Consider the following 13,376-nt stretch of genomic DNA (forward strand, 5'->3'; position numbering starts at 1 on the left):
CTCTGAGGAAATGTGGGAATGCCAGTTGTATGAGTGTTATCCAAGACACCAGTTGCTTGGGAGCCCACTGGAGAGCCAGACACCTTGAAGTGGTACTTTCCCTTTGTCACAACACAGTGCTGTGCACCTGTCTCCTGCCTGAGGTGGTGACAGGATTTGTAGAAGGGACTCTGGACCATGGCACTCAGGAGAGCAGGAAGGACGTGGAGATATTAGGGATCATCATGACATCTCCAAAGGCAGGGCCCTGTGAAACCAAGCACTGGCCCCACCCAGATGCTTATCAGACTTGCAGTGACATCTACAATCTTCCTGACATTCTTTGCAAAAGACAAATAGGCAATAATTTCCTTAGTTTCAACACGTGTAGTCAAATTGCTGCTTACAGCTACCAACCCATTTGTGTCTTTGATTAGTCATCCCCCAAGGCAAACTATATTTAAATTAAGGAAACCTGCTAGAATAGAAGGTGCCCCACCTTCTTAAGAAGAAGCTTCATTTCACTGGTCTTCATTTCTTGGCTGGTAACTTCCTCCTTTCACCACACCTACTGTTACTGGCTGAAAAAAAAGCAAGCAAACTGCTGTCAGAGCCAGCAGACACATGCCAGAGAAATTGTGGGATCCTTCAAATCTCCTAGCCGTAGAAGTTCCATGTGGAAGTCCATATGCTGAGGCTGTGTGTTGTGTTCATCTGCCTTTTGTATGGGGTGAAAACAGGTAAGAACTCAACCATTTGTTTTGAATGTTTTTGTCAAATATAACACATTTTCTGTGCTTTACAGCAACATGAATGTACCTGCCCTCTGCATTTACAGTTACTGCAAAGGGTTTCTCACTAGCATTATTTATTTTGGCAAAGCAAATTATACTGGTTACATGAATGTAGTCAGTTCTAAGAGTTCCAAATGGAAAACCAGAACTATTTTTTATTATCTTTTCCTCCCTTTGCAAACATTTCTCTTATATAAGTACTATCCATTGACACTGAAAATGTCATTCGAAATCTTCAGAGAATAATGATTTCTTCTCAGGGGTGTCATGTATGGCAGAGGCAAAGGATGAATTACCATTTATGAACAGTAAGCTCCATTTGTAGCCTCACAGCCGTACCAGAACAAACCTGTGTAAGAATAAACAAATGTACTGCCTTGTGTTAGCAGACACATGGGAGCAAGGTAAGTTACAGCTCTCTGCTTTGTAGGGAAAACAAACAGGGTTAAAAAACCACTGTTCTTATAAATACTAACTTGTGTTTCATCGGGTCCTCTGGAGTAATCTCAGGGTCGCCTTTTGCTTGGTTTGTTTGGTTAAGACTCTGTAAGAAATGCAGTCATGAGAAGGGGAAAAGAGAACGGTGTGAAAAGGCACCAGTGAAATGCAGTGAGCTATTCAGGACCAGTTTAGGAATGGAGGGCACACCCTCTCTGTGGAAAAGTGATGGAAATCTGCACCACGAATGCTCTCGAGATTCGTGGTGTGGTAGTCAAGTGTGCTTAAAGGGGGATAAAGATATTGTTGATGGTTAAGACCAGTCTGATGACGCTCACTGCACAAAGCCCAGGCAAGGTGACAGGAGCTGCAGGGCCAGAGGTCCTGCAGACAGAGAAGCAGTGACATGTTCAGCTGAGCTCCATGCAGTGGAGCAAGCAGCTCTGTGTCCCAAGGACCACAGCTGGGACAGCCACACATCCAGCCAAGTGACCACTGACCCACTGAGGGGATCTGTTGGAACTTTCCTTTGCAAGAGGACAGGCTGGTAAAAACCTCAGCTGCTACTTAATTCACACAGACAGCTTGGTACCACAGCCCCAGAATGCCACCATGGCAAACCCTGCCTGTCCACAGGATCAACATCGAAGAAAAAGCCTCCAAACACCATCTCCTAGAAAGGAATGAGACACACCAGGGGGAGGCAGGCCTGAAGAGCATTGACTGCAGTAAATACCAGGAGTCTGCCTGGGACTGTTCCACTCCCTGCAACACTCCCACCTGGGAGTCTATAACTTCAGAATACATATATATATATATATATATATATATATATATATATATATATATAAAAATAAAACTTCAGAACCAAGTTATTCTGAAAAAATGCCTCACTGCTACAATAGCACCTTGGAGGCTGATCTCAGGCTCGAGACCAAATGTGTCCAGCTCCCTGGCAGGTACATGGATTTAACACATTTTTATACTCCCTGCTGCAGGTTCTGAGAGATCAGAGCATCTTGCCCAGCAAACCAGTGTTTGCCTCCTATTTTACATATCAGAAAACAGAGCAGAAGGAGAATGGGGATTGCCAGAGGCTGTCTAGCAAGCTAAGGCAGGGATGCTGGGTTAATGGCCATGTTCATTCCCCTTTACTGGAGGGGAGTGACCTGTTGGACATGGGTTAAGTACAGTGCCAGGGGATAAGTTTCTACCTCATTTATTTGCTTGCAGAGTAAATTTCACTAAGCCACTTGCCCCAGTCATCCTGATTTTCAAAGACACTTCCAGCCATTTGGGTAGGAGTCACTTAGCAGAAGGAAGAGCAAAGCCAGGTTAACTGGCCCTTCTCATGTATCAGTTTTTGAACACATGGTGGATGAGGCTGGGATTGACACCAGCTTGCCAGAAGAGAAGCTGGCAGGTTTCCTCCCCGTATTAGCACTGATTTGATTTTGTTAATCAAAACAGAACCAATCTAACAGACCTGGTGCAGATATAACAAGGCTCTTTATACAGTCCCTGTGTTAGGTATCAGCAAATGCTGACCAGCTCTTTGAAAGCACTTTTGTACCAGAAGGTTTGGGCTGTTCTGATGACAAACATAGTGCTCCTCTGGGCAAGCCTCAGCACAGTGCAGGAGATACAGAAACAAATTAAGCAATCAGTGCAACCTTGCACCATATAGAAGTGATTCTTGCCTGGTATTTCTGCATGTATTGCTACAGTTTCAGTGGCAGTAAAGATAATTAACAACACTATATAGCGCTACTATACAATAACTGAAACAATGCCTAGTTATTAGTAAAACACACAGTTATATTTTTTTATGCTGCAGTAGCACCTAGAGGACAGTCACTGAGTCTCACTGTGTGAGCTGGTGTGCATGAGCAAAAAATGTTAATTTTTCTCTGCTAGTTACTTTGGGATCTCCACAAAAGCAATGTTACAGAACTCTTGCTGCTGTTTCCCTGGAGCATCTTGGCACTGTAAGAAAAAATGAGCTGGCCAGGAGGCAGCCACCCAGGTCACCTTTCCTCTTGGGAGCAGGGCCCAGAGTCACACTGCTCCTGGGAGCTCTGAGTGAAGCACTGCAGAGGCAGGACACCCTGCATTCAAAGGCCTCTGATTTCACTGGGCCTGGCTGGGGGCTCATTTCCCACCACTCCTGTCACACCATTCATATGTTACCATAGGCTTTAAACAGGAAGGACTCAATGGATTTCAGATGTTAAATTTTATTTCTGAATTTATGGTAGCAATTAAAAATATTCAGTTGGACTTAACTGCAACATCCTTTTAGCCTATTAACTTTTATTTCTAGAGCTCCTGGGGCTTCTACAAAGTAATTAGCAGAACTGTGGCAACTGAGCAGATTGTTTTATGTGCTGGGCACATAGTATTTATATCACTCTCATGCTCCTGATTTCCTGAGGAGGAGAAAAGGGAAAGTTGCTCATAGAAACTGTGAGAGTTTCATCATTCACAAATTAAAATGCACAGAGCATTGGAGATTTGCTAGAGCATAATTAACTTACAGCTGCAGGTTTTCTAAACCCTGCTACCTACTGAACAGTCCTTTAAGCAACAAAGATCAGGGAAATTCCTCTAGGAACTGTAGCCTGAACAATTACTGCAGCCCAGGACATACATGTGAGAGAGAGACTCTCCCCCACAAGGATCTTTAATAAGATTATGAGGATTTGAGGGAAAGGATTGTGAGCCAGGAAAAGGCTACTAAACCTGGGAGGGCCTTCATAAGTAGTATCTGTCTGGAGACCCTTATTCCATTCCCTGCCAGTGCCCTGTTGGAGACGGTATTGGGCTCTGAAGGCTCGGCTGGTGTTCTGCTGAAAAAGCAAAGAACAGAGACGGGCTTTCCAATGGCACAGGCCATCCCACCGAGCAGTACTTACAGAAAATTCACCTACACTTCAGCTGTGTATAAATTACCATCTCACAGACCCCAGAGTGCCCCATTTTGCAGTCTGGAATACCAGGCCACATCTGCACGTACAAATGAAGCCTTGAGCTGCCCCTCACCACAGCAAGACCCTGCAGCTTGGCAGCTCCAGGCTGGAGGTACAAACCATCCCCAAGGACACCTGTTTAGCTGAGAACCTATAACATGCAGTGACTCCAGTGATTCAGAAGGCTGTTCAACTGCTTTATTAAGCAATACTATATTACATTACATACTATATTAAACTCTATGAAAGAAAAACCCATGACCCCTTATAGACAGTCACGACACAGCTTTGACCTAATTGGTCAATCAATCCAAACAACCATCACCAGAGTCCAATTAACAAATCCCTTCTTCAGTAAACAATCCCCGTAACACATTCCACATGTGCCAAACAACAGGAGCAGCAAGTAGAGATAAGAATTGTCTTCTCTTCTTCCTCTGAGCTTTCTCACTGCCTTCTCCAGGAAAAATCCTGGGAGAGAGAATTATGTCTCTCTCTGTTCAGAGAGTATGTGAATACCACAGAGAACCTGTCCAGAGCACCTGGGTGTGCTCACAAACCAGTACAGCAACCATCTCCCCTGTTAGTCTCCTAATACCTTCCTCACACCAGTGAGATTTTTGGACAGAGTCCCAGCCAACTCTCAGCTGGGAGCAGGGCTGTGGTGTTTCAGGGAATGGTGCTCCAAAAAGTGTCATTGCTCTCTTTGCTCCAACATAGCAAGAAAACCTAAGTTCCAAGGTAACTTCAGTCATGAGCATGAGAGAGTGGAGAGGGAGAGAGGAGACAGGAGCAGCCCCTGTGCTCAGACAACGCACAACACCCTTCCCTGCCCTGTGCAGGGTTGGCAGGTACAAGAGGCTAAAGAAAACCCCTTGGTGCCAAACTCCAACTGCCACTCTGCTCCTTTCAGATCCTCAGGAGACATGTCCTGCATTCACAGCCCTCGGCTTCAGGAATGCTTTGATAGGAACAGATCTGAAAGTGAAGCTGCTGCTCTACACCCGGCAGAACCCAAGCTGTGCCGAGGAGCTCCACTCAACAGCCTCCAAGTACCTCAATGTGACCAAGAAAACAACCTTCATCGTCCACGGGTACCGATTCACAGGCTCTGCCCCAGTCTGGATCCCTGACCTGGTGCATCTCCTGCTTTCTGTAGAGGACATGAATGTCATCGTTGTGGACTGGAACCAGGGGGCAACGACTCTCATCTACAGCTATGCTGCCAGCAAGTGCAAAAGAGTTGCTGAGATTCTGAAGAAACTTATAGATGAAATGTTGGTAAGTTGGATGCCCATGATATGATACAGTCATTAAGGCACAGTATGTAAAGGGCACAAAGGAAGTGCTTAAACCAGCAGGAAGTCTGGGAATAGAAACTCCTAAAAAAGGAATACATTAATTGTTGGAAGTGCATGTGTACTGCAATGCCAAATCCTACCCTTGGACTTGTTACAATGGTATTTTGGTGTAATATTCAATTTACACTCTAAGTCTCTGCATTTCTGGGTACAAAGCTCTCCAGACGTTTTCCCATACATAGAAACTCTACTTCCACTTTCTGTATATCCAAAGGCAGCTTAAGGGGATCAGCTACATTTCACAGCTGCTCTAAGGTGTTGCACAGGCAATGATAATGCTGGATCCTTTAGGATCTGCTTCCTTGCAGGAACCACATGTGGGGCAACTGGAATTTTACTCCTGGGGCCCATCAGTGGTTCCTGTTGACACTTATAGTCGTTGCCCCAGGAAAATGCAACCACTGCCTAAACTGTTCTCATCACAGCTCTCTGAGGTATAGGCCTTAAGCAGCAATGCTAACTGCTCTGAGGGACAGTCAAAGGGGAAATATCTACACACAGTGGAAGACTGTGTGTAGATATTACATTCCTCCTCCTATTTTTTTTTAATTTTCCAAAAACACACGACCATGAGTACTTTTACATCTCAGATTGATGGAGCGTCCCTTGACTCCATGCACATGATAGGAGTGAGCCTGGGAGCACACATCTCTGGCTTTGTGGGACAGATGTTTGACGGCACACTGGGAAGAATCACAGGTAAGCCTTCCTCCAGCAGTCCTCCCGCCTCAAAGAAGGGCAGCAAGGTGATGCCACACCCATGGCTTTGTGCTGCAGGCCTTGACCCCGCGGGCCCCCTGTACAGGGGCATGGCGCCGAGCGAGAGGCTGGACCCCACGGACGCACAGTTTGTGGATGTCATTCACTCTGACACCGACGGTAGGTGGCATTCCATCTCCCTGCTGCACACGGAAACCCAGAGACTGACTGGGAGGAGGGGAAGGGGGGCTGCTGGCGGGCAGCAGTGCCGGGGTCCTCGCTCCTTTGGCCCAGGAGCACAGCAGGCACCAGCACTCCCTCAGGAGTTGCTGGTTTATTTGCATTCCAAAACATGCTGCTGACACAACAGTTATGACCTGGCCCATGACTTACAAGGACTTCCTTAGGAACCAGTAGAGGAGGTCCTGCAGCACAGTCCTGCCAGAGCAGGACACACCAACATCCCACCAGGGGGTCAGGCTGCATCCAAGCACAAAGCATCTCCAGAGCTGGTCCCATAGCTCAGTGACATGCACAGCAAATCAGTTATCCTCAACCAAGTTTCCCTGCATAACACTTCCAATCTCCATCCCACCTCTTCAGAGCTAAACTTTCCTCTAGGGCAAATCTGGATTCTCCCCCAGCCTTTTTCCAGACCCACCAGCCAGGCGAGCAGTGCGATGTCAAGCCCCCCATGCTGCTCTCTTGGCCACCCTAGCCCTAACACTTGGCTTTCCCACCTAATTGCTACCTTTCTTCTCCCAGCCCTTCCAGGAAGTCAGATTTCAGCAGCACAGCAACATCCAGGTTTCATATCTCTTTTCCTCTTCTGCACACAAGTGACACAAACCCCGACATTTTGTACTGTTGCATGCACAGACTTATTTTAGGCAGGTGATACCATTATTAAAATGACCCAGCTGGGACACAACTGTTTGGCCTGCTGCCTACACAGAGGGATGACATTAGTATTCCTGTACAAGCAGGCATCCAAGAGCTAAATAACTACTAATTTTTTCCAGTTAGGTAGCTATATTTCCTTCTTGTGCATTTTACAATTTAATGTTCCCTCCCTGAGCCCTGGTATTATTCCCTTTTGCTAGGTCTGGGTTACGGAGAAGCACTGGGCCATGTCGACTTCTATCCCAACGGCGGGACTGACCAGCCAGGCTGCCCACTGACAATATTCTCTGGTAATTTATCCTGCCCTGAATTGCACAAACCCTCACAAAATGTTTCCAATCAGAAAAAGAGGAGAAATCCAGAGAATTATCATCACTGCTTAGAAAACACATGAAATCCATATTCTGGGAAAGCCAGGGCAGCAACTTTTTCTCAGCACTGGTGTGAGAGGGGTTTAGCTGATGTGCAACAGGCAGAGATGAGAGTCAGGGTGACCTCTCTGTGCCTCTGTCACAGCGCAAGTGGGACTAATCCTCTGTGCAAAAAGTTATCAGGCAGATGTGTGCCTTTGTTTTATTGCTATGTCCAGAAAATCTGTGGGATTTTTTGTTTCTAATTACTTGTAACACATAAAAGCCCAAGGACTAGCAGTGACAAGGACCTGTTCAGAAAACAGGTTCAAGATCAATGTGGAGCAGGCAGTTATCCCAAATCAAAGATACCTTCCTTGGCAGTGACAGAAGGTGCAGTCTGGAAGGCACAGCCCTAGTCTTGAACAAAACAAAGTTTTTTTCCTTTCAGCCTGGCAGCAGAACTGGTTTGATGAAAGCTGGGTAAAGAAGATACCCTACGGAAGGAAATGCAGTATTGTGAATTCAACCCTTATCAGACCCAAGAGAATATACAGAGGAGAGCAGCTTGAGCCAAAAATCCCTAGGAAATGAGGCTTCACTAATTTTGCTGCTCATGCAACAACTCATTTTATTAGTTATGTCTTTCTAAAGAGTTTTTTACACTAAAATGGAAAGTCGTGTGCAAAGCCGAAAGCAATATTCAGCTGTCAGGTCTGAGCTGAGAGAGGAGAGAACACCAGAGACAGAAATTGATCCATAGTTGGATCCTCTGGAAATGCAGCAACCACACATACAAATGTTTTAAAACCAAAAAGGCAAGAGGAAAAGCAAAGCAGACACAGGCAGAGCTAAGTGCACTCAAAGGGAGAGGCTGCTGCCCACCTACTGTTCTGCCACAGCCCAGTGCTCCCCAGTGCAATTTGCTGGGTTCAGACTGGTCAGTGACTGTCCACTGGTGTGTCCTGAGGCATGAGGATTGCTAATGAAATATTTCTTCCCTGTACATGATTAAGGGTTGCAGTATTTTAAATGTGACCACCAGAGGTCTGTTTTCCTGTTCCTGTCCTCCCTGACACAGAGCTGCAATATCACCACATACCCCTGCAACTCGTACAGGAACTACAGGAATGGCAAATGCACCAGCTGTGAACCCTTCTGGCCCATGCCATGCCCCATCCTAGGTAAGGATCCAGGGAATGTCAATATATCCTGAATACTGAGCTGCCTGTTGGCACTGCAACTCGCAGGGTGATGTTTTGCTGGAGGACTAAGATAACATGGTGCTTTGCAAAAGCACTAGCTATTTCCACTGAGGTCTTTGGGGTCTCTCAGGCCTGCTCCTTGTAATATCACATCATGTTATGATCTAGAACAGAAAGCATTCACAACTAGAAAAGCCAAAACTAGGCTTGGGATCTTTACACTAAAGTCCGAGAAATAGTCAATTAAAGTCTGTCAGTTGCACAGTTTGAGGGACAGGGGTCTGTTCTTGCTAAAATAAGATTTACAAGTAAATTCCCAGCACCACAAATTCCTCTGTGTTTGAAAAGGAATGGCAAATGGGTGAACAAAGATTGAATTGTCTGCCCAAGCCTGGGTGTGACAGCCCAACCTCAAGCTGGCAGCTCTGAAATGTTGATGCTAAAACACCTGACACTTCCAGAAAAGAACTGGCAAAGCCAAGGGGATGATTTTCATTCTGCTCTGCAAAATGAAACCCTTGACCATGGATAGCAGATGGGGAAAAAGATCAGCTTGAAGAAAGTGCTGAACAGTAACCAGGCATATTCAGTCCTAAGCCTTTGGTGTACAGGAGGATGTGTGTCAGTGCTACTTGGCAGCTGGTACACAATGCACTATTTCTTAAATACTTGCTTATTTTTAGCCATTTAGTGGCTCATTTACCTGTGCAGTAACTTAGTTTCATTTTCAAACTGTCACCTGCAGGTTATTATGCCTCTGAGTGGAAAAGCTATTTAACACAACAGAGCCATCCAGTGACAAGTATGTTTTTCGACACAGCGGACAAAGAGCCATTTTGCAGTAAGTGACTGAGATTTCTGAGATTATTTTCTTTGTGCATTGCCTCTGTCAGCAGCAGCCAAGCAGAGATAGTTTGCTGGTGGTGTTATAGCCAGCATTTTAGAAACTCCAGTTGCTGCTGGATGGAACTGTGTCCATCTGTGGTTTGCCATAACCTTCTTTCATCTGCCAACCTGTCCAGTGCTGGGAAAGCCAACTTGCTTACAGTTCTAGGAAATTGGTTGAGAACTTTCAAATTAAGTATAGAAGTTCCCAAATCATGTTTCAAAGCAATACACCATTCTTTTGTGAAAGTAAGAGCTGTGTGGGAACAAGAGAGAAAGACAGGCTGTACAGGTGATAAAGCTACCCTGGAGAAAAGTGAGAGGTGCAGGGAGAGGAAGAGAATCTATGGGAAAAAAAGTTTCACCAAGATGAAAAGTTTCATTTCATCCCTGTGATTACCAACATACCAGGGCATGGGCTGGGATTATGGCCTGAGCTCCAGTGCTGTTCAGCAAGTGAATTTAGACTCACAGATCAAAGAACAGAAAATTCTGCTCCGTGACAGAGATGACAGATACAAAGAACAGAAATGGAGGGGGTCAGAAGGGGGCCCGAAGAAAGAAATAAAGTCTGGAAGTGAAGGGGGAAGGCAGGCAGTGAAAGGCAGGGTGCTGGGAACCATACAGAGAGGCCATCCTGCGTGGATAACTCTTGCTGCAGTGCTCTCCTGACACCTCCTAGTGTTTGTTTCTGGTTAAAATCTCTGCAAAGGGAGATGGAGAACAGGGAGGAGAGAGGGATTTTCGGGATAAACTGCAGGGGTGTGTCCATCCTCTACCCACAGCTCTGCTCCCAGGCAGTGCACAGCCTGGACAGCAGACAGAGCCCACAGGGTCCAACCCCACTCACCCTCTCTCCCCTCAGTCTATCACTACCTGGTGGATATTATCACATGGAACAAAGACACCAGGAGAGGCACCTTCAGGATCATGCTAGCTGATGAAGATGGGAGGAAGGCAGAATCAAAAGTTAATCCGTAAGTCTTACTGCTCTGAGCTTTTCTAAGTGTTACTGCATCCCTTGGTATAACTGCATCTGGGAGGAGGTGACACATCCTCCCCCAATTTCTCTGCTGATACTTGCTAGTGCATATGGGATTTCCTGGCCCTAAGGGATTTCCACAGCCTCCCCCAGCACACAGCCCTGACAGCCCAGCCTTTTCATTTGGGCCCTTCTTTGTCATCTTAAGGACTGAAGTGGACAATCTCAGCCAGCAGCACAACTGCCCTAGGCTTCCACTAAAGCAGAAGGAAAAATATCTCCCTGTTTCCTTCCTCTTACAGGGACTGTTCTGTTCTAGTTCCCAGGGCCCAAGACAGCTGGGGATTAACCTGAGCCTGAATATCCAAACACATCCAAAATCAATTCATTGCACTCAGAGAGACAAATTAAAGGTGTTTATGTGACATGCAAATTCCCAATTGATCTGAGCTACACTTCAGCCAAACAAACCTGCACAACTAGTTTTCCCAAGTTTCTATAAGTGCATATTCCCTCAGGCATATCTGATACCTGTTTGCACTGGAGCAATCAGCGTTGATCCCACACCAAGGCCAGTGCAGATTTCATGCATATCTCAAAGTGATTCAGTGTTCAGGCCTGCACAGACAGCCAGGTACAAATATCACGTGGGTCCAGTCCACTTGGGATCAAAGCAGAATCACAGTGAAAATTCTGGTTTGGGACCAAATGGCATCCAGCCTCTGTGTTCCCACTTCCACCCCAAAAAACTGAGGGCAGAAGTGGCTGAGCAGATTGACACCAGGAGACCCGAATCCACACCCATTTCCTGTAAATCAGAAACTAATCATAAGCTCAGGCCTCCTCCCCCAGCCTGTTTCTAATACTACAATGACTACATTAAACCACGTGCTATTCCCTTGGTGACTCTCTGACACTCTCTCTCATCTGCTTTACCTTTAGAGAAGCTGCCACCTTCCAGCGGTACAAACAAATCACTTTGCTCATTGGGTTTGACCAGGATCTTGAAAATGTGGAAAGGATTTCCTTGACATTTTCCACAGGATCTGTCATTGGCCCAAAATTCAAACTCAGGATTCTCCAAATGAGGTTCCACTCACTGACAAACCCAGAAAGGTGAGCAGATGTTTACAAACAAACCATTTCTGTTGGTACAGACTGAAGAGAAGTAAAGGAATCTCCCACATTCCTGGCCTGGCTGAGTATATGCAGAAGAATTAGATTTATTTTACATTTAGCAATTCACATGCACATATCTTGGGAATAAATTCCTCTTTAATGGAATCCCACAGCTGAATACTTACTTGAACACAGAGGCTGTCTTATTGCACTGGGAACATGTCACATGTGATGTGACTCTGATGTGGCCTGACACCTTAACCTTTGGTCAGGAAAATTACTTTTGGGAAGCAACCCAGGCCTGAGCTCTAGGATGGAGGGAAATGCAGCACTCTGTGAAGAAGAGATGCTCAGCCCCAAATACACATTTTATATCCCAGTCAATTTGTATGGCTAGTGAAGCAGGGAGATTAATTTACTCCTGGAATTCCAGCAAGTGGGAGCTGCTGGCTGCTTTGCCCCAAAGCCCTGGCTGGTACCCACAACATCAGGGGGTACCTGTGAAGACATTGCTGATAAGATTTCTATCACCTCATTAGCCTCTGTCTGCTCTGCTGTCCCCTAAGCTTCCCACCTCTGGAGGTTTGGAGTTCTGCCTGAGCTCAGCAAGCACAGAATCTCTTACACTGAACCTGTGCGCAAGGACACTGTGGATACCACACCATGCTCTGAGTTTGGCTTAAAACAAGGATGGAAGATCACAGGGTCAGGATGGTGAAGCAAACAGACACAAAGAGCTGCAGAGCATGCTTCTTTGCATTTAATGAGCTCTGCTACCCTTATCCTAGCCTTGGAACAAGGAAAAAATTGTGTACATCTACTAAACAAGGTCCTGCAGCTCTCCCTTGCTGCCACTCCCTGTCTCCTGTCCCACACCTCCACAGTCACTTCCAGTCCCAGATACACATTTAATCTTTTAAAAAGCAGACACAAATGCCTTAATACTTAATCACAGGATGCTGTCTTCCCCGATGAGGAGCTGCCACAGCCATAAACACAGTTCAGGACCTTCAACACATCATCTCATCAGTCATTGCCACAGGGAGGGATGTCCTGCCCTCTCCTCTTCCCTGTTGCTCAACCCACTACACAGGGCTAATGTTCATATTTCCCCAGCGAAAGCCCAAGAATTTCCTCAGTTTTTTTGGCTGAACTAGCTCCAGACCAGATCTGTGTTTGGTCAGAGCAGTGGCAGAATTTCTCATGCCTGGAGCAGGGAAGGGGCAGGAACAGGCAGGTGGGCTGGAAGGACCACCTTGTTTTGTGGACTGGCTTAAAGGGAACCATAGACTCTGCAGCCAGAGCCTGTTTGTTTGCTGGATTTTTTGCGATCCTTTTTTTTCCACAAAAAAAAGTAGAACGGAATGGTAAAATGCTCAAGGTTATCCCTGACTTAAAGCCAACCTCACTTCAGGTGGACTTGGAGCCAGTTCTCTTAAGAAGATTACTTATTTTATGTAGGTCTCCAGCAAGTGGGGAGACTACAGAAAAAAGTACCGTTTTTTCACTTTTGGCCGTGTTTTCACACAGACCCCGGCTGTGCCGATACGACCTGGTCCTGAATGAGAACACCCAGAAAACCTTCAAGCCCATCCCATGCTGAAGCAGGAGCCGAGTCCCGAGGACGCTGTGCCCGGCCGGGCAGGGCCATTTCCCCGCCGTGTGGGGACTCACCTGGTGGGCCCCGGGCGC

General features: G+C 46.3%; 1 protein-coding gene across 1 annotated transcript; it reads left to right on the plus strand.

The window, feature by feature from the left end:
• Positions 1–667: 667 nt before the first annotated feature.
• On the plus strand, positions 668–13,287 carry LIPH (lipase H; the record flags this gene model as incomplete). Its single annotated transcript, XM_084212177.1, has 10 exons — positions 668–719; positions 5,094–5,461; positions 6,132–6,240; positions 6,319–6,420; positions 7,344–7,433; positions 8,510–8,677; positions 9,444–9,539; positions 10,449–10,560; positions 11,508–11,681; positions 13,215–13,287. 10 exons carry the CDS (start codon positions 668–670, stop codon positions 13,285–13,287), a joined length of 1,344 nt encoding a protein of 447 aa, XP_084068303.1.
• Between the last annotated feature and the right edge of the window lie 89 nt (positions 13,288–13,376).

The sequence above is a fragment of the Fringilla coelebs genome, assembly GCF_963513975.1.
Source record: "Fringilla coelebs genome assembly, chromosome: 10".
In the NCBI taxonomy this organism is placed as follows: domain Eukaryota; kingdom Metazoa; phylum Chordata; class Aves; order Passeriformes; family Fringillidae; genus Fringilla; species Fringilla coelebs.